The following is a 19,054-nucleotide window of genomic DNA, read 5'->3' as shown; positions in this document are numbered from 1 at the left end:
GACTTCTTTTACTGGGGTCTGGTCATAATTTTATTTAGGTTGTCCATTGCACTGGACACATTTGGGTGATTTTGGGTGTACTCTATGATAGATGTGTAAGTGGCATGTCTTCTATGGTGAGGTGGGGACTTAGCTACCCCTCATCTCCCCTAATTCTTCATTGAATAGCTCTTTGCTGGTTGACCATTTTGGTCTCGTATGGAGGGTATACTTGGGTTACATGTATTGTTGTGGTCAGATTTATAAGGTTTTTTTTGTATGTTTATTTTTTTTGTGTTGTTTTATTCTGTTTGGTTTGTTTTTGTTTTTCTTTGTTATTTGGGTAACATGCCGGCAATCTAGTGTAAAACAGTGGCGGTGAATGTAGCAGTGTGATGTTATTACACTAGATTGTGAAGTGAGAAGCTATTCCGGTAGGAAATCATATGAGCACCGGCAGCTTTTATTTTGAAAAGTCGACAGATCCATTGCAAAACAGCGAGTAACATCCTATTTCAAAATTATTATTTTTATTCAAATTTAATGTGTTACGAATGAAAATGTGAATTATTATCTTTACTGTTGAACATATTGAGTTCATGGATTGTTGTTTTGAGTGTCAGCTCGGGGTTTAAAAAGACAAATTAACGGATCATACCATTATAGTCTGTTAAGGGTTTTCCCACACTCTCTGTCACGCTCTTTCTGTTTGGACTCCATGGGAGAAAGCGCTGTGGAACACTGTGAAGAAAAGGCCTGTTTTTGACGACTATTTTCTGCTATTTGAATGCAGGAGCATTAAAAGTGCCTTCAGATCAGCTGTTGTCTGGCTGTTATTTCCCACAAGACACAACGTAGAATCAACTACGCTACACCAGCAGAAGGTATTGTTGAGGTGTCAGTTGTGGACAGTGAGAGAACATCAAAAATGAGTGTATGTGTGGGGAAGGATAGTCTGTGGGTCCAGACTGGATGTGTGTTGCAGTACAGTACCAGGACTGTCAGAGGTGCTGTGCAGGTCCAAGACGACAACGTTGAAACATCTGGTGGAGACAGCTGGACCGGACTTTTCCAACACCCAGGCCGTTGCTTCTCTGCTGGGGGAACGGTCTGATAGATTTGTACAGCATTTCCTGGCCCTGGTGAAGGAGAGGATGACGGCTGGGGAGAGATGTCTCCTGCAGCTGCTCCACGAGGGAAAGGTTTCACCGGACTCCACAGACCCGGTCCCTGATTTGATCCTGATCACCGGCTTCACAAAGGACAGTGGTCCTCTGTTATCCAGCAAAGACTCACAGATGAGCCTTCAGAGTACAGGCCCAAAAGTACTCTACAGAAACTGTGTTAAAGTCCTGAATGAAAGAACTCTGCAGAATAGAGCAGTGAGCGTGTGGGTGGACCGACTGGGAGGACAAACCCCTCAGTGGAGGACCCTCTACAAACCTCCTATAAAGAAATGAACTGGTGATCTCCAATGGAGGATCCTACACGGCGCCATTGTTACTACCGGTAACTCGTTTTTATCGGCTATTAGTCCAGGGGTTTTCTGTGTCCTTTCTGTGGTCTGTCTGTCTGAGAGCGTTTTTCATGTTTTTAATGACTGTAGAAGACTGATGATCTTTTTTAGTTTGCTGATGAGTATTTTTAGCTGTTTATGCATTGGTTTTACCAGTTCTATTTTTATTTATGGACTGTGTTTTAACAAAGCCAACAAACCAAAGTGCCAGATTTTAAATTTCTTAATTGCAGAAGCAAAGATGGCTATTTATATGTCTCATAGAGACAAACGTCAGACTGAACCTCAACACGATGCCATGGCTCTGTGGATGTGCAACGTCAAGGCCAGGCTGAGACTGGAGTTTTGCTTTCACAGAGCCACTGGGGATATGGAGGATTTCCTGCAGCTTTGGGGCTTCAATGAGATTTTGTGCAATATATCAACTCGGGGAAAACTGAAACTTAACAAGCACCTTATTGAATTCATTTTTAAGCTTGTCCTGATGTGATATTTTTGTTTAATTTGTTTGTAATCATTGTACACTTTGTCAATGTGAATAAATAAATGTTTTGTTAAAAATGTTTTAAAAAACTCTTCTTCTCTTTTGTATGGTGGTTGGCAAACAACTTTTAGGTGCATTACCACCACCTTCTTAAGCCACCTTTTGTAAAGTGGCTTAAGAACTAGGTTGAGCAGAGTTCAACCTAGTCTTTAGTCAAATACCGACATTTATCATTTTCAGTCTTGGAAAGCAGCAGTTCAGTGATCCAAATGTCAGCGTGTCAGAGCAAACTCCTGCGTCAAAAAAATTCACCACCTCACAAAATATTCAGTCAAAAGCAAATTAACTAACCGAAATGATATTCAGATGCTACTCAGATATCAGCATGTCATAGCTTTTAGGTTTAAACTTACAATAATAGTCAACATCCACACCAATTGATCACTGGAGTGCTGACCTTTGACATGAAGCGTGTCCAGCCGCAGGCAGCGTTGTCGATTGTGTCTAGCTGCTCCAGCAGGGTGGAGGTGTTGGGCAGCGTGTAGTTTCCCATCATCAGTGCCTGCATCAGCTCGCTGTCGGTGCCGTTCAGCAGCTCCGGCTGCTGCTGCAGCTCTGAGGACAGCTGGACAAAGACAGGAGGGATGAAATGACCCAATCACAGCCGGAGGCAAATACAGCGCAATACACAAGTACGGTATTCACAGCTTCTACACTTTTCATATTTTGTCATGTTTCGATCAGAAACATCAGTGGAATTCAGTTTTGATTAGCAGACCAACACAAAGAAGTGCAGAATAGAGAAGTAGGCTGAAACAGCTGGTGACCTCTTTCAGCTTGTCCCCTCAGAACAAGTCAGAGCTACTGTCCTCTGTCCTCCACCCTTCATCTCCTCTATCACCACATCTATCCACCTCCTTTCTGGCTTCCTGAACTGTGACTCCAACCTCAGCATCCTTTCATCAATATCATCATTGTCTCTCTGAACATGTCTACACTGTCAGTCAGACCTATCTGACTTCATCTCTGATGTCCTCATTCCAGATCCCATCATCCTTGTTGCTCCCAAACAGAACCTGAACACCTTGAGCTTTGCAGCTGCCTGTACCCGATTGGTAACGTCTCAAAACCCTACATCACTGCTCTCACTACAGATTCATTCTTACTGTTACACTTTTATCACACGTGATTCTTTTCTTCACCCAATCAGACCTGCTTGCACATGCTTCTTCAACTCTTTTCCACATTCTCTTTTGTTCTGGACCAATGACCCTAAAATTTTAAAATCTCTACCTTTTAACTTCTACTTGCTGTAAAGTCACTGTTCCACTTCTGCCCCTCTCATTTACACTCAGGCATTCTGTCTAGCTGCAGCTAATCTTCATTCCTGTACCTGTGCCCTGCTCTCACTGCAGCTCATCTGCAAACATCAGAACTTTGACAGTAACTCTATACAAAACTCCAACATTTGTGGAAAATTTCTTTACTGACTTGAATGAGCTTCTATCTGTCGTATGTATTGATTATGATTGTTTAATAATTGTCGGTGATTTCAACATTCATGTTGACAACCCCCAAGACAGAGGGGCAAAAAAGCTCGCTAATATTTTAGAGACTTTTGGTCTAACACAACATGTCAAACAAGCAACACACACTCAAGGACACACACTGGACCTGGTTATCAGTAAGGGTGTGAATATTTCCAATGTCTCTGTAACTGATGTCGCCCTGTCGGATCACTTCATATTTTTGAAAGTTCTTTATCTTTTTACCCACTTATACAAACAGCAACCATCACAAAACGTTCTCTCACAGAAAACACAGCAGAAACTTTTAATCAAATCTACTCTTCTTCCTCACCTTTAAGCTGTAATGATGTAGATAAGTTGGTAAATGATTTTCAGTCTAAAGTCTCAGATATTATTGATTCCATTGCCCCAATTAAAATGAAGGTTGTGTCTGGTAAAAAGAAATCTCCATGGAGAAATACACAAACAGTTAGATCTGCAAGACAACTCTGCCGTAGAGCAGAACGAAAATGGAGTAAAACTCAACTTCACGTTCATTATGACATCTATAAAGAAAGACTACGTAACTATCATTTAACACTAAAACATGCAAGAGAGGCTTTCTTTGCAGATGTCATAAACAAAAACATTAACAATGCTCAAGCTTTATTTGCAACAGTTGACAGAATCACAAACCCTCCTGTGACGTTACCACCTGAATTCCAATGTATTGCCGCCTGCAACCAGTTTTCCAGCTTCTTTTCGGAGAAAATTTAAAAAATCAGAGGATTAATCTATACATCCACTATAAAGTCAGTATCAATGCTGAACCCAAACAAAACAAATACAGGAAAAATGACCCAATTCCAACTACTTAATTATAAAACCCTACAAGAAATTATAAGTCAACTAAGCTCCAGTTCCTGCTGTCTGGATGTTTTACCCTCACATTTCTTTAAGAAAGTCCTGCCTGTTATTGTTACTGATCTGATCCAAATAGTAACTCATGGCTCTCATCAGGCGTTTTCCCCCAGGCTTTGAAAACAGCAGTAATCAAACCACTTATAAAAAAGAACAATCTGGACAAATCACTACTGTAGAACTACAGGCCGATCTCCAACCTCCCATTCATCAGCAAAGTTATTGAAAAAGCTGTGTCTAAACAATTAAATAGCTTCCTAACTATAACCAACCGCTTTGACTCCGTCCAGTCTGGTTTTCGTGCTCACCACAGCACAGAGACTGGCCTAGTCAAAGTGTTCAATGACATCCATATAAATACTGACTGTGGCAGAACCACAGTGCTGGTTCTGTTGGACCTCAGTGCAGCTTTTGACACTGTTGACCATGACATATTACTGAATCTACTGGAGAGTTGGGTCGGACTCTCCGGTCCAGTGCTTAACTGGTTTGAATCCTACATAAAAAACAGGGATTTCTTTGTTTCAATTGGAAACTTCTCATTAAAGAGGTCAAAGGTCACATGTGGGGTACCCCAAGGTTCAATCCTAGGACCCCTTTTATTCAATATTTAAATGCTCCCACTAGCTCAGGTTATAACAGAAAATAATATTAGCTACCATAACTATGCAGATGACACACAGCTCTACATTACGATGTCACCAGGTGACTCAGAGCCCATCCAATCGCTGAACAGATGCTTAGAACAGATAAATGTGTGGATGTGCCAAAACTTTCTCCAGCTGAACAGAAACAAAACTGAAGTTATTATTTTTGAACCTAAAGAGGAACGATCTAGATTTATAGATCTAGAGTCAATGCACAGCTTCAGTTATTACAACTGAAAACCAGCGATCAGGCCCGAAACCTGGGAGTAGTGATGGACTCTGACCTGAACCTCCAGAGCCACATAAAGACAGTTACAAAGTCGGCCTTCTATCACCTGAAGAACATTTCCAGGATTAAAGGACTAATGTCTCAGCCAGATCTAGAGAAACTCATCCATGCGTTCATCTTCAGTCGCATTGATTATTGCAACAGCGTCTTCACAGGTCTGTCCAACAAATCAATCAAACAGCTGCAGCTGATCCAGAATGCTGCTGCTGGCGTTCTCACTAAAACCAGGAAGATAGAGCACATAACACCAGTTTTAAAGTCCCTCCACTGGCTCCCTGTAGCTCAAAGAATAGACTTTAAAATACTGTTGTTAGTTTATAAATCACTGAACGGCTTAGCACCACAATACATTAAATATCTGCTGTTGTTGTATCAACCTTCCAGACCTCTCAGGTTCCGGTTCTGGTCTGCTCTGCATCCCCAGAACCAGAACCAAACGAGGAGAAGCAGCTTTCAGCATCTATGCACCACAAATTTGGAACAAACTTCCAGAAAACTGTAAAACAGCTGAAACACTGACTTCTTTTAAATCTCAACAACAACCCACCTGTTTAGAATTGTATTTGAAACGTAATCAATTACAAATTTATTGATGGAACTTGACTTAATGCTGTGTTTTGATTATTGATTCTATGTTGCATTGTGTTTCTGTGTTTTTAATGGTGTAAAGCACTTTGAAATGCCTTGCTGCTGAAATGTGTTATACAAATAAAATTTGATTGATTGATTGATTGATTGATTGATTGATCATAAACCATGGAGACTCCTGCTACTGGATTTCAATTACAATTACACTAAATGGGACTAACTATGGATGGATGGCACAATTTTCTGAATTTTATTTGAACAAAATACTGAAAATCGTGTATCTTTTTCTTAAACTTACCAGTGTGCTACTATGTGTTGGTGTGTCCAAAGCAAAATAATCCCACTAAAATATTTTAGAGTCTAAGGTTGTAACACAATAAGAAAATGAGAATGTTCAAGAGGTGAAAACATTTCTGTACATCTTAGCAGCACTGTGTACCTGCTGGAGCCACAGCACATGGTTTTGCAGGCGGCCCTCCTCCAGAAAGGTCCTGAGCTGGGCAGAAATGTTCAGCCACACCCGGGTGTAGTGAGTCACATTCCCAACAAATGCAAACGTCTCATTCGCCTAGGATTGAAAAGAGAACAAAGTCAACTATATTGACTTTTACACTATGTTCTTTCTAAAACTCTCATCTACAAACGTCACTGAGTTCTCCAGTCTGCTTGGCCTAAGTGAAAAGAATTAAACTCTGCCTAGAAAGTTTTTACTGAATCTTGGTTATATCAAGATGCAAATGGTAAAATTATTCAAATCCTCTGTTCAGAGCTCTCTGATTGGTTCAGAGCTCTGATTGGTTCACAGCTCTCTGATCTGTGGAACTGAATGTCAAACATGTCAGATATGGACTGTGAAATGATGTTAGCAATTCTACATAACATGCTTTCAGAGCTGCCTACTTACCTTCTGAATCACTTTGTCCACCTGAGAGCCAATGGGGGAGTAGAGGATCTTGGGATTTGTAGTCATCAGGTGAACAAGCAGGCCCAGGTTCCTTTGTTCTTTGCTGGTGAATCCCAGTGAGCTCATATTCCCCTGCTTCAGCGCCTCTGGCTCAATGATCCTGAAATAAAAGTGAGTCAAAGTCTTCTGCTGAGTGACAGAAAATCACTTTTCTGTCTTTTACATTAAAACCAGCTGTTACTACGGCTACTTAGACTTAGACTGACTTTATTATCATTTTGCATGCACAGGGTGTATACAGAACGAAATTTCGTTGCATACGGCTCAGAACAATGTTTTGAGGTTCCAATGTTATGAGGTTACTCCAGAATAAAATAAAATGCAATATAAAATATAAATATAAATATAAAATATAAAGTGCAGGAATGACAGTAAAATAGAAGTTATTTACATGTGCAAGGTATGAAGTGGAGACCAGTTTTTGAGTGCAGTCCAGTTAAGAGTTCAGCAGTCTGATGGCAAGTGGGAAAAAGCTGTTTTGGAACCTGGTGGACCTGCACCGGATGCTGCGGAACCTCTTTCCAGAGGGCAGCAGGGAGAACAGTCCATGGTGGGGATGTGAGGGGTCACTGACGATGTTTCGGCCTCGGGACACACAGCGCTGGGATGAATGTCCTGAATGGAGGGAAGGGGGGCCCCGATGATCCTCTCTGCTGTCCGCACCACTCTCCTCATGTTCTTCCAGTCGGAGGCGCTGCAGCCTCCACACCACACAGAGAGTCAGCTGGTCAGAATGCTCTCTATGGTGCTTCTGTAGAACGTCTTGAGGATGGGCGGGGGCAGGTGTGCTCGTCTCATCCTCTGCAGGAAATACAAGCGTTTCTGTGCCCTCTTGACCAGAGACGTGGTGTTCACAGTCCAGGTGAGGTCGTTTGTGATGTGCACCCCCAGGAATTTGGTGCTGCTGACCACCTCCACAGCCGAGCTGTTGATGAGCAGTGGAGCGTGGCTGGGCCGGTTCTTCCTGAAGTCGACGATCATCTCCTTCGTCTTGTCAACGTTCAGGATCAGGCTGTTGTCTCTGCACCAGTCCACCAGCTGCTCCACCTCCTCTCTGTAGTCCAGGTCGTTGTCGTCTCTGATGAGGCCCACCACCGTTGTGTCGTCCGCGAACTTCACGATGTGATTGGTGGCGAACCTGGGGGCGCAGTCGTGTGTCATCAGAGTGAACAGCAGAGGGCTCAGGACGCAGCCCTGAGGGGAGCCTGTGCTGAGGGTGATGACATCGGAGGTGTGTTGTCCGATCCGGACTGACTGAGGTCTGTCGGTGAGGAAGTCTAGCAGCCAGTTGCACAGGGGGGTGCTGAAGCCCAGGTGTCCCAGTTTTCCTGCCAGATGCTGTGGGATGATTGTGTTGAACGCTGAGCTGAAGTCCAGGAACAACATCCGCACATGAGTGTTCTTCTCCTCCAGGTGAGCCAGGCTCGGGTGTAGGGTGGAGGAGATGGCGTCTTCAGTGGAGCGGTTTCGGCGGTAGGCAAACTGGAACGGGTCGAATGTGGAGGGGAGTCTGGAGACGATGTGTTCTTTTACCAGCCTTTCAAAGCACTTCATCATGATGGGAGTCAGTGCCACAGGCCGGTAATCGTTGAAAGAGTTGACTTGAGGTTTCTTTGGCACCGGAATGATGGAGGCAGTTTTGAGACAGGCTGGCACTGTGGCTTGGTCCAGTGAGATGTTAAAAATGTCTGTTAGGACACCAGCCAGCTGACCTGCGCATTCCCTGAACTCCTGCCCAGGTATGTTGTCGGGGCCTGGGGCCTTCCGTGGGTTGACTAATTTCAGAGTCTTCAACACATCGGCTGTGTCCAGGCAAAATGCCTCCTCTTCCTGGTGGGGAACAGTTTTCTTTGCCGGAGTACTGTTCAGTGCCTCGAACCTCCCAAAGAAGTTATTGAGTCCATTGAGAAAGTCAGCATCAACTTCGCCCACTGGGGGGGAGGATGGATTGTTATCTGTAATCGCCCGTATGCCTTGCCACATACTCCTGGTGTTGCTGGTGTCGTGGAAGAACTCCTGTATTTTCTGACTGTGGGTTCGCTTTGCTGACCTGATAGCACGGTTCAAGTTGGCTCTCGCTGTCCTCAGTGCCTCCTTGTTGCCAGACTTGAAGGCTGAGTTCCGTGCTTTTAGCATTTCCCGTACCTCCTTAGTCATCCAGGGTTGTTGGTTGGCCCGGGTGATAATGTTCTTAGTGATGGTGACGTCCTCTGTGCACTTGTTGATGTAGGCTGACACAGTCATGGCGTACTCATCGATGTTGATCTGGTCATTGTAAGTGGCTGCTGCCTTGAACATCTCCCAGTCAGAGCACTCAAAACAGTCCTGGAGTGCCTCCATGGCCCCCTCAGTCCACACCCTCACCTGCTTCACTATAGGTTTTGTTCTGATCAGCAGGGGCTTGTATGCAGGAATTAGCATAACAGATAGGTGGTCTGAAGAGCCAAGGTGGGGGCAGGGGGCTGCTCTGAATGCTTCTTTGACGTTGGTGTAGGCCAGGGGTCGGCAACCTTTTCTATTCAAAGAGCCATTTGGGACCGCCTCCCAATAAAAGAAAGCACTTGGAGCCACAACCCATTTTGAAGTCATATACACTGCTCAAAAAAATAAAGGGAACACTCAAATAACACATCCTAGATCTGAATGAAAGAAATATTCTCATTGAATACTTTGTTCTGTACAAAGTTGAATGTGCTGACAACAAAATCACACAAAAATCATCAATGGAAATCAAATTTATTAACCAATGGACGCCTGGATTTGGAGCCACACACAAAATTAAAGTGAAATAACGCTACACGCTGATCCAACTTTAATGTAATGTCCTTAAAACAAGTCAAAATGAGGCTCAGTATTGTGTGTGGCCTCCACGTGCCTGTATGACCTCCCTACAACGCCTGGGCATGCTCCTGATGAGGTGGCGGATGGTCTCCTGAGGGATCTCCTCCCAGACCTGGACTAAAGCATCCGCCAACTCCTGGACAGTCTGTGGTGCAACGTGACGTTGGTGGATGGAGCGAGACATGATGTCCCAGATGTGCTCAATCGGATTCAGGTCTGGGGAACGGGCTGGCCAGTCCATAGCTTCAATGCCTTCATCTTGCAGGAACTGCTGACACACTCCAGCCACATGAGGTCTAGCATTGTCCTGCATTAGGAGGAACCCAGGGCCAACCGCACCAGCATATGGTCTCACAAGGGGCCTGAGGATCTCATCTCGGTACCTAATGGCAGTCAGGCTACCTCTGGTGAGCACATGGAGGGCTGTGCGGCCCTCCAAAGAAATGCCACCCCACACCATTACTGACCCACTGCCAAACCGGTCATGCTGAAGGATGTTGCAGGCAGCAGACCGCTCTCCACGGCGTCTCCAGACTCTGTCACGTCTGTCACATGTGCTCAGTGTGAACTTGCTTTCATCTGTGAAGAGCACAAGGCGCCAGTGGCGAATTTGCCAATCCTGGTGTTCTCTGGCAAATGCCAAGCGTCCTGCACGGTGTTGGGCTGTGAGCACAACCCCCATCTGTGGACGTCGGGCCCTCATACCATCCTCATGGAGTCGGTTTCTAACCGTTTGTGCAGACACATGCACATTTGTGGCCTGCTGGAGGTCATTTTGCAGGGCTCTGGCAGTGCTCCTCCTGTTCCTTCTTGCACAAAGGCGGAGGTAGCGGTCCTGCTGCTGGGTTGTTGCCCTCCTACGGCCTCCTCCACGTCTCCTGGTGTACTGGCCTGTCTCCTGGTAGCACCTCCAGCCTCTGGACACTACGCTGACAGACACAGCAAACCTTCTTGCCACAGCTCGCATTGATGTGCCATCCTGGATGAGCTGCACTACCTGAGCCACTTGTGTGGGTTGTGGAGTCCGTCTCATGCTACCACGAGTGTGAAAGCACCACCAACATTCAAAACTGACCAAAACATCAGCCAGACAGCATAGGTACTGAGAAGTGGTCTGTGGTCCCAACTGCAGAACCACTCCTTTATTGAGTGTGTCTTGCTAATTGCCAATAATTTCCACCTGTTGCCTATTCCATCTGCACAACAGCAGGTGAAATTGATTGTCAATCAGTGTTGCTTCCTAAGTGGACAGTTTGATTTCACAGAAGTTTGATTTACTTGGAGTTATATTGTGTTGTTTAAGTGTTCCCTTTATTTTTTTGAGCAGTGTATATAAAACCTATATGCTATGTACAAAAATCGATACTATGTTGCGTTTATGAAATCAACGAACTGCTGCAGAGAACACAAAATTTTATTTCTGCATGTAACAAAACGCATTTTACACTTTGTTGATGCTCAATTTCAAACAAAATACCCTCTGTCTATTTGGGTCTTTGTATTTAAGAAATAAAAATCGAAACTTACCCAACCCGCACCGAAGGAAAAATAGAAACAGAATGCAGTCACCTGTCCTCCTCTTATTCAGGAGATAAAAATCAAAACTTATCCAAATATTATCCACCGGCACTGAACGAACCAAGCAAACCAAAAAATGCGCAGTCTGCTTCTGTGTCCCGTAGTACGGTACGGAGCCCTCTAGGGGACATGGGGAATTTTTTTCTTTTGCGTTCCCTCGCAAAACTTTTGCGTTCCCTCGCAATACTGTACTGGTCAGTTATGCAGCATAATTGAATACTGCAAGCCTTTCTTACGGTGGGCGCAGTATTTTCTGCTTTAATGGTTATGTGAGGTTTTTCCATGAATGTTAGTGTCTTTTAGTGAAATATCTGAAGTTTTATATCTTTCTTTAGGATAGAAAGGCACCACAAACCTACGATATAAACAGAAACCTTCCGTAAGTAGGAAAGAAATAAAAACACATTATAATTTGGACTATTTCTGAGTTATTATCGCGGGTAATAAATCATCTGACAGTTTTGATTGTGTCTCTGTTGTGTTCGTATCTGAATGGTTTAAAGAGCTGCTTTCAGTGCCGCTCCATCTTAGCCTTAACAGACATAAACATACATTAAAAAATTGATTTTCAATCAGTGTTTTGCACCAAACAGTTTTTACTATTAACAAGTTTTTATTATTAAAAACACGACAAACTAATGATGGTAAAGGGCCGCACTGGGTTAACTCGGGGAATCTCATCTGTCCGTGTATCAATCAACTCCAAACCTTTTCTTTGTTCTGTCACAATTATCGATTTATTCCATTTTGATGATCAGGCTCCAAACTTTGCAAGGACTGACCGCCCCGCTCACCGCTTCCTCATACACACAAAGCAGGTATCCTTCCCATTCATACCTGGTGACGTCACTCCCACGTCGACACACCTAAGTGTCAAAGCCGCCTGCTCCTGTCATATCAATAATTACTTATTTCATTCATATGGCTCTTACAGAGCCTCAGTGAAAACTTGTTTATTATTATTAACTGTTTGGTGCAAAACACTGATTGAAAATCGATTTATTTTTTACTGCATGTTTATGTCTGTTAAGGCTAAGATGGAGCGGCACTGAAAGCAGCTCTTTAAACCATTCAGATACGAACACAACAGAGACACAATCAAAACTGTCAGATGACTTATTACCCGCGATAATAACTCAGAAATAGTCCAAATTATAATGTGTTTTTATTTCTTTCCTACTTACAGAAGGTTTCTGTTTATATCGTAGGTTTGTGGTGCCTTTCTATCCTAAAGAAAGATATAAAACTTCAGATATTTCACAAAAAGATATTAACATTCATGGAAATACCTCACATAACCTTATATTAAAGCAGAAAGTACGGCGCCCACCGTAAGAAAGGCTTGCAGTATTCAATTATGCTGCATAACTGACCAGTACAGTATTGCGAGGGAACGCAAAAGGTTTTGCGAGGGAACGCAAAAGAAAAAAATCCCCCATGTCCCCTATGGGGCTCCGTACGCTTCAGCCTTCCGCATCAGCTCCGAAACGGCCTTTTTTCTCTCCTCTCCCTCGGGATATTTTTTAGCAAAGACAGAGTGTTTGCTCTTGAAATGTCTTTCAACATTTGACTTCTTGTTGTTTGCCAGTCTTTCGCCACATATTAAGCAGACTGGTGAACCAGTTTCATCAGCGGTGAAAGCAAAATGATCTGTCCACGTAGCATTAAATGTTCTGCCATCTTCAGAATGTTTCCTTTTCTTGGATTTATTCATGATGTGTCTTCCAGGCAAGGATCAAAAAGTCAATAAATCAGTGCGCTAAAAAAATGCGGTTTGCCAGACATGTGGGGTTCGCCAGGAATGCCTGTCGCACATCGGCGGACATGACGTATATTTTGGGTGCTAAAAATGTTCAAAACTTTTGTTTTAATGTTACAAGTTTACCATAATCTTCAGATTTAGAAATTTATTTTAAAATGATTTTAATTTATATTTTTTTAATGATTTAATTTTAATAAAATATTCTATTTCCCAAAGTCACTGGGAGCCACAACAGAAGGATGAAAGAGCCACACGTGGCTCCTGAGCCATTGGTTGCCGACCCCTGGTGCAGGCCAAGTCTAGAGTATTCACTCCCCTGGTTGGAAAATCCACATACTGGTTGAAGTGAGGGAGAACAGTCTTCATGTTGGCCTGGTTAAAATCCCCAGCAATGATGAAAACGCCCTCTGTGTGTGAGGATTGCAACTCACTGATGGTCCGGTAGAGAACACTCATAGCCTCTTTAGTGTTAGCACTGGGGGGCACATACACAGCAGTGATGCTAACAACAGTAAACTCCCTGGGCAGGTAGAATGGTCTGCAGTTAACAGTCAGAAGCTCGATGTCCGGGGAGCAGTAACTGGCGACATTTATGGCATTTTTACACCAGTTGTTGTTGATGTAAATACACAGCCCCCCTCCTCGGGTTTTACCGCTGAGAGCGCTGCTCCTGTCTGCGCTGTCAAGAAAATCCGAGCTCATCCCACTTCCCCATGCTGGAGATTTTAGTTTAACAGTAATAATAAATAAAGTTATCTTTAAAATGAATCACTCAAGTGACATCTAGGCCCAGCAGTAGACTTAGGTGTCAATAAAATAAATCTGGTTGTGTGTGTTGTTTTTGTCTCATGCAAACTTTGCTTTAATTCTACTTTTCTCTATCTAATCATAAGAAATCATAGTCAGTCAGAGAGTCATGGAACAGGAAAAGCAGGTTTCCTGGAAAAAGAGGAAGTTTCCAGCCTGCAGATTTTTAAAAATAGCTGAGACTATTCCTTATCTCAAAGGAAAGTTTTAAAGAATGAAATCTAAACATTATTAGTAATTGGATAAGATTCAAAGTAAAATACTTATATTAATATTGGTTTACTTGTAATAATACTTACACTTATATTTGTGGGAACACTTACAAGAAAAACAAGTAACTGTAACTTTGGTATCAAATAATTAGAATCATGGATTATTCTTGGTTTCTTTTCAGAAAAACATCTGTAATAACTCACATTAAGATTATAATAAGGATAATTAATAAGTTATGGTTATAAAATCATAAATGAATGCTAAATCAGAGAAGCTGAAGAAAATAAATGTGATATAAATGTGATTTTGACATTAAACTTGAAATGGTATAAAAAAGGTGTAACTGCAATTAAAGATCACTGATATGTTGGAGGTAGAGAGTAGGTGAAAGGTTGTGCAGGCAAGGGACAGGAGGTTGAGCAACCCTGAGACATTAGCACAGACATTAGGACATAATGTCTGTAAGACAGTGATGGATATGAGATCATCTGTCTGAGCAGTCAGAAACCCTATAAAAGGTGGGTGCAAAAGAGGAACCTTTTGTTGGATCCTCCGGGCAGCTTCGAGCCAAGAGATGGACAAAGAACTCTGCAGCTGAAGAAGAGCCGGGGCCACAGAGCCGAAGACTGTCCTGCTCATGGAGACCAACCCGTCAGGCTCACAATCTGTGGCTTCGAATCGCACTTCTCTCATCGGCTGGGTTCAGACCCCAAAGACAAAGATGAAGACAAAGACAAAGGCAAAGACAAAGAAGAAGAACTGGTGCCTTTTTTCCTGCCAGCACCAAGTCCTGTGTGACCTCACCATCCATGCGGAGAAGAAGCTCATCAGACCTGCGGAGATCCCTGCCTTCATCGATCAACATCTTCCTCCTGCTGCAACACCTTCTTCATCATCAGGCCAGGTCTGGGGTTCGAAACGTCAAACTCCGTCCGTCTCTCTCAAAGGTTCCCTTTTTTAGTTCTCAGTGTCAGCAGTAGGGAAAGATAGACTAGATGATTGATTTTACTTATTTGATTATTTCTGCTACTGAATTAAGCTGTACTGACCCTTGCAAAAATGCTTTACTAATAAAATATTTAGCATAAAGAAAATCTAAAAGATGTTGTGGACATTCAGTTAATGAGTCACCTTAAAGTTCTTTGATGGTTGTAAAATAGCTATGATGTTTGATTCTGGAGAGGAAAAAGTTTAAAATGTTTTTAGGTTGCTGGTAGCCCAAATTTAAAACGTCATCCTTGGGACTCGCCCGAGTCACTAAAACCTACCTGGTTCAATAACAAATGCAAGTTGTAAAATAGAGAACGAGCGACCGTTAACAGGTGTGCTCTGTGAAACTAGTTGGCTGTAGGCTGCTCAGTCTGGCTAATTCACAGGGGGAAGAAGGGTGGGACACCTGGATGTAGGCCGTCAGATAACCAGGCGAATCGTTTCTCGAAACCAGCTTAAACAGAGTTTACTTCAGTTCTGGGCAGGGTAAATCCCAGCAGATTTAGGAAACTCAATTAACCCGTTAGAAGGAGAGCTGGTAGCACATCTCCCCTCTCAGAAGAGGAAGCAGAGATGAGAGAGTAGAGAAAGGAGGGGGGGGGTGTTGCGCAACAACAGCGCGGAATGTAGCGAGCCCCTCCAGGCTAACAACGTTGTCCGGTATGGACGAGTTGAGCCATGTCTCCGTCAGAATGAGAGCGCAGCAGTTCCTCAACTCTCTCTTTGAAGACTGTTCAGTTTCCTACCTTATACATGAGTCTGCTGTTTATTCCAAGACCGTGTTGCTAGTTTCTCCTCTACAGTCATGATACAAAATAGTAGCAATAGGTCAAATATATGTGGAAATGTTCCACTGGCTTTCAGCCCATTTGGAGTACTTTGACAGAGCTATGCATGTAGCAACAGGCTACAATCCTATCTTCTGTTTTCTCCTCAGAGCTTTTCCAGAACTCCAGCCTGATCAGAGCGAGATTGTGTTCCAAGTCTATGAGTCGAGAAGTTCATGGTGACGGGGCCTTAAGGAGCTGCTTAGTTCATTTATGCCATGGTCCAGCTGTAAATTTGATCAGCATTACATGGTGTTAGATCCACAAGCTGATGACTTAATTTGGATTTATCAGAAGGGCAAATAACTGATATTTATTTTAATTGTATTTTTTTGATTTGTTGTTTTAAGATTTTAGTTGTGAGTTTAGGAATTGTCGGCAATGTCTTCCAGTAACATAATTACCCAGTAATATTTTTACATTTCCTGTCAACTTAACATATTTAACACAAAAACACAGTGGGTTGCTGGCGAACCGCCTCCATGCCCCGACCACCAGACTCAGCAAGGTTTCCAGGGATAACTGTTTTTCTCAGGAAATTCAAATGAACTGTTATCTCTGAAAATAAATTAATCTATTTCAAGACATAGTAAATATTCTTTGTGAAGACCAAAAATGATCATTATATTGGGGAACAGATTGCTTAAGTGCTTGTTAAATGTAAGAAACTGTTTGATTTATTAATTATAATAAGATGCAAATAAAAAATAATTAAGTATCTGTTTTAAATAAGAAAAATATTTTATTGCCTATAATGCAATAACAGCATTCCTTTATTGAATGCCTCATCATTTGGAGCAAAGGCTGCAGCTAAAGACACTTCTAACATCAACATGTGAAGAGCTGCACAGTGGAGTTTTGACCTCAGGATGATGCAAAAGATGCTTAGTAGGAGATTTTTGTTTGTAATAAAATTTGAACCAGATTAAGCTAAAACAGCCACTTGAAAAGTTTTGGGTGGAAAATATGAAACAAAGTGATTGCTCATTTTAAATACAAAATCCAGCATAAACTTTTGGCGCCGGCACAAATGGCTGCTTGCAGACGCAGCTCCCGTCGTGTGTGTTAATCTGTGTATATTTGCTGTAACCGATTAAGGATCCGTGCTTAAAGAACCCATAGATCATCAGTTAAGCTTTCCACAATGGCTGGATGTGGTTCTGTCGCTGTTCTCCGCGTTCTTCTGCTACTTTTTCTACTCTTTGTTACGGAGAACCTCGCCGAACGGAGTAGCGGCATTGTTTACGCGCGTGAACAGCTGATTGCGCTGTGTAAGCCTCTGCTGCTGCCCGGAGACGGGCCTGTGGTCCCAGAGGAGCTACGGAGGAGACGCCGGGGCTGCAGGTCTGGAGTTAAACGGAGGGAGAAGAGGAGACGGCACAAACCAGCGGTACCGGCGATTATTGTGGGGAACGTGAGGTCTTTGGGGAATAAGACGGATGAACTCACGGCGCTGGTTAGGACCCAGAAGGAGTACAGGGAGTGCAGTATCTTCTGCTTCACGGAAACCTGGATACACTCGCTTATTCCGGACTACAGCGTGGAGGTCCCTGGATTTTCCTTGGTGAGGGGGGACAGGGACTTTTCCAAGAGTCGGAAGAAGAAGGGCGGCGGGATTGCACTTTATGTGAGAGAGCGGTGGTGTAATCCCGGTCATGTTAACGTGAAGGAACAGATTTGTAGCCTGGACATTGAACTTCTGGCTGTGGGAATGCGGCCGTGTTATTTACCGAGGGAGTTTACGTCCGCCATTTTGATCGCTGTTTACATTCCCCCATCAGCTGATGCAGTGGTGGCCTGTGACGTCATCAGCTCTACCGCAGCCAAACTCCAGACTCAACACCCGGACGCCTTCATGGTCATCACAGGTGACTTTAACCATGCCTCATTGGACAAAACTCTACACAACTTCCAGCAGTATGTTGACTGTCACACCAAGGAAAACAAAATGCTGGATCTCCTGTATGCTAATGCCAAAGATGCATACAGAGCCACAGCCCTGCCTCCCCTTGGCAGGTCGGACCACATCTTGGTAAGGATGACTCCCAAGTATGTCCCTCTAGTGAGTAGGCAGCCTGTGCGCATCATGACGGTGAGGAGGTGGACACAGGAGGCAGCTGAGGCACTGCAGGACTGCTTTGGGTCGACAGACTGGCATGTGCTCTGTGGGCCTCATGGGGAGGACATCGGCAACATGTCTGACTGCATCACGGACTACATCAGATTCTGTGAGGACACTGTCATGCCAGCCCGGACCGTGCGCTGCTTCTCCAACAACAAACCCTGGATTACCAGTGACCTGAAGGCACTTCTAAACAAAAAGAAGATGGCTTTCAGGTCTGGACATAAGGAGGAGCAGAGGAGAGTTCAGCGTGAACTCAGAGAGACACTGAGGACATGCAAGGACAACTACAGGAGGAAGCTTGAGTCTAAACTCGACCAGAACAGTGTGAGAGATGTGTGGAAAGGAATGAAGCACATCGCTGGGATGAAGGGGAAAGACACACAGACATCTGGGAGCCTGGATAGAGCAAACCAGTTCAACCAGTTTTTCAACAGGTTTAGCTCACCTCCTGCTACTCCCATACCACCACCATCCCCCCACACATCCACACTGCCCCAAGTTGTTCAAACCACCTACCGGCATTCTCCTTCAGCCCCCCATCCCCACCTCCTCCCCCATCTCCACTGCAGACAACAATACCTACCCCCAGCTAACGGTGACTACAGGCCAGGTTAAGAGACAGTTGGAGCGATTACACCAGGGGAAGGCTGCAGGACCTGATGGCATTACACCACGGATCCTGAAGACCTGCTCTGGCCAGCTGTCCCCTGTACTGGCACACATGTACAACCTGAGCTTGAGGCTGGAGAGAGTCCTGCTGCGGTGGAAGACATCACATGTGGTTCCTGTTCCCAAGAAGCCAAGGCCATCCGACCCAGAGGACTACAGACCAGTTGCTCTCACATCTCATGTGATGAAGGTCATGGAGAGACTGGTCCTGGCCCAGCTGAGGCCTCGGGTGAGGACGTTTCTAGACCCCCTGCAATTTGCCTACCAGCCCCACTTAGGAGTTGACGATGCCGTCATCTTCCTGCTGCAACAAGCACTGTCGCACCTGGATGGTGGAGGAGACACT

General features: G+C 44.0%; 1 protein-coding gene across 6 annotated transcripts in view; it reads right to left on the bottom strand.

The window, feature by feature from the left end:
• abca2 (ATP-binding cassette, sub-family A (ABC1), member 2) overlaps nt 1-19,054 on the bottom strand; it is a 180,724-nt gene that overhangs the window by 116,441 nt on the left and 45,229 nt on the right. For all 6 annotated transcript variants that reach the window (XM_032577521.1, XM_032577517.1, XM_032577519.1 and 3 more), the window contains 3 exons: nt 6,837-6,996; nt 6,372-6,500; nt 2,437-2,604 (listed from right to left, as the gene is read on the bottom strand). In XM_032577521.1, the coding sequence (XP_032433412.1) occupies nt 2,437-2,604; nt 6,372-6,500; nt 6,837-6,996 (457 nt within the window). The remainder of the gene's footprint in view (nt 1-2,436; nt 2,605-6,371; nt 6,501-6,836; nt 6,997-19,054) is intronic.

This window comes from Xiphophorus hellerii, chromosome 12 (assembly GCF_003331165.1).
Source record: "Xiphophorus hellerii strain 12219 chromosome 12, Xiphophorus_hellerii-4.1, whole genome shotgun sequence".
NCBI lineage: Eukaryota > Metazoa > Chordata > Actinopteri > Cyprinodontiformes > Poeciliidae > Xiphophorus > Xiphophorus hellerii.
The sequence above is the reverse complement of the archived record's forward strand: the minus strand, read 5'-3'. Positions and strand labels throughout refer to the sequence as shown.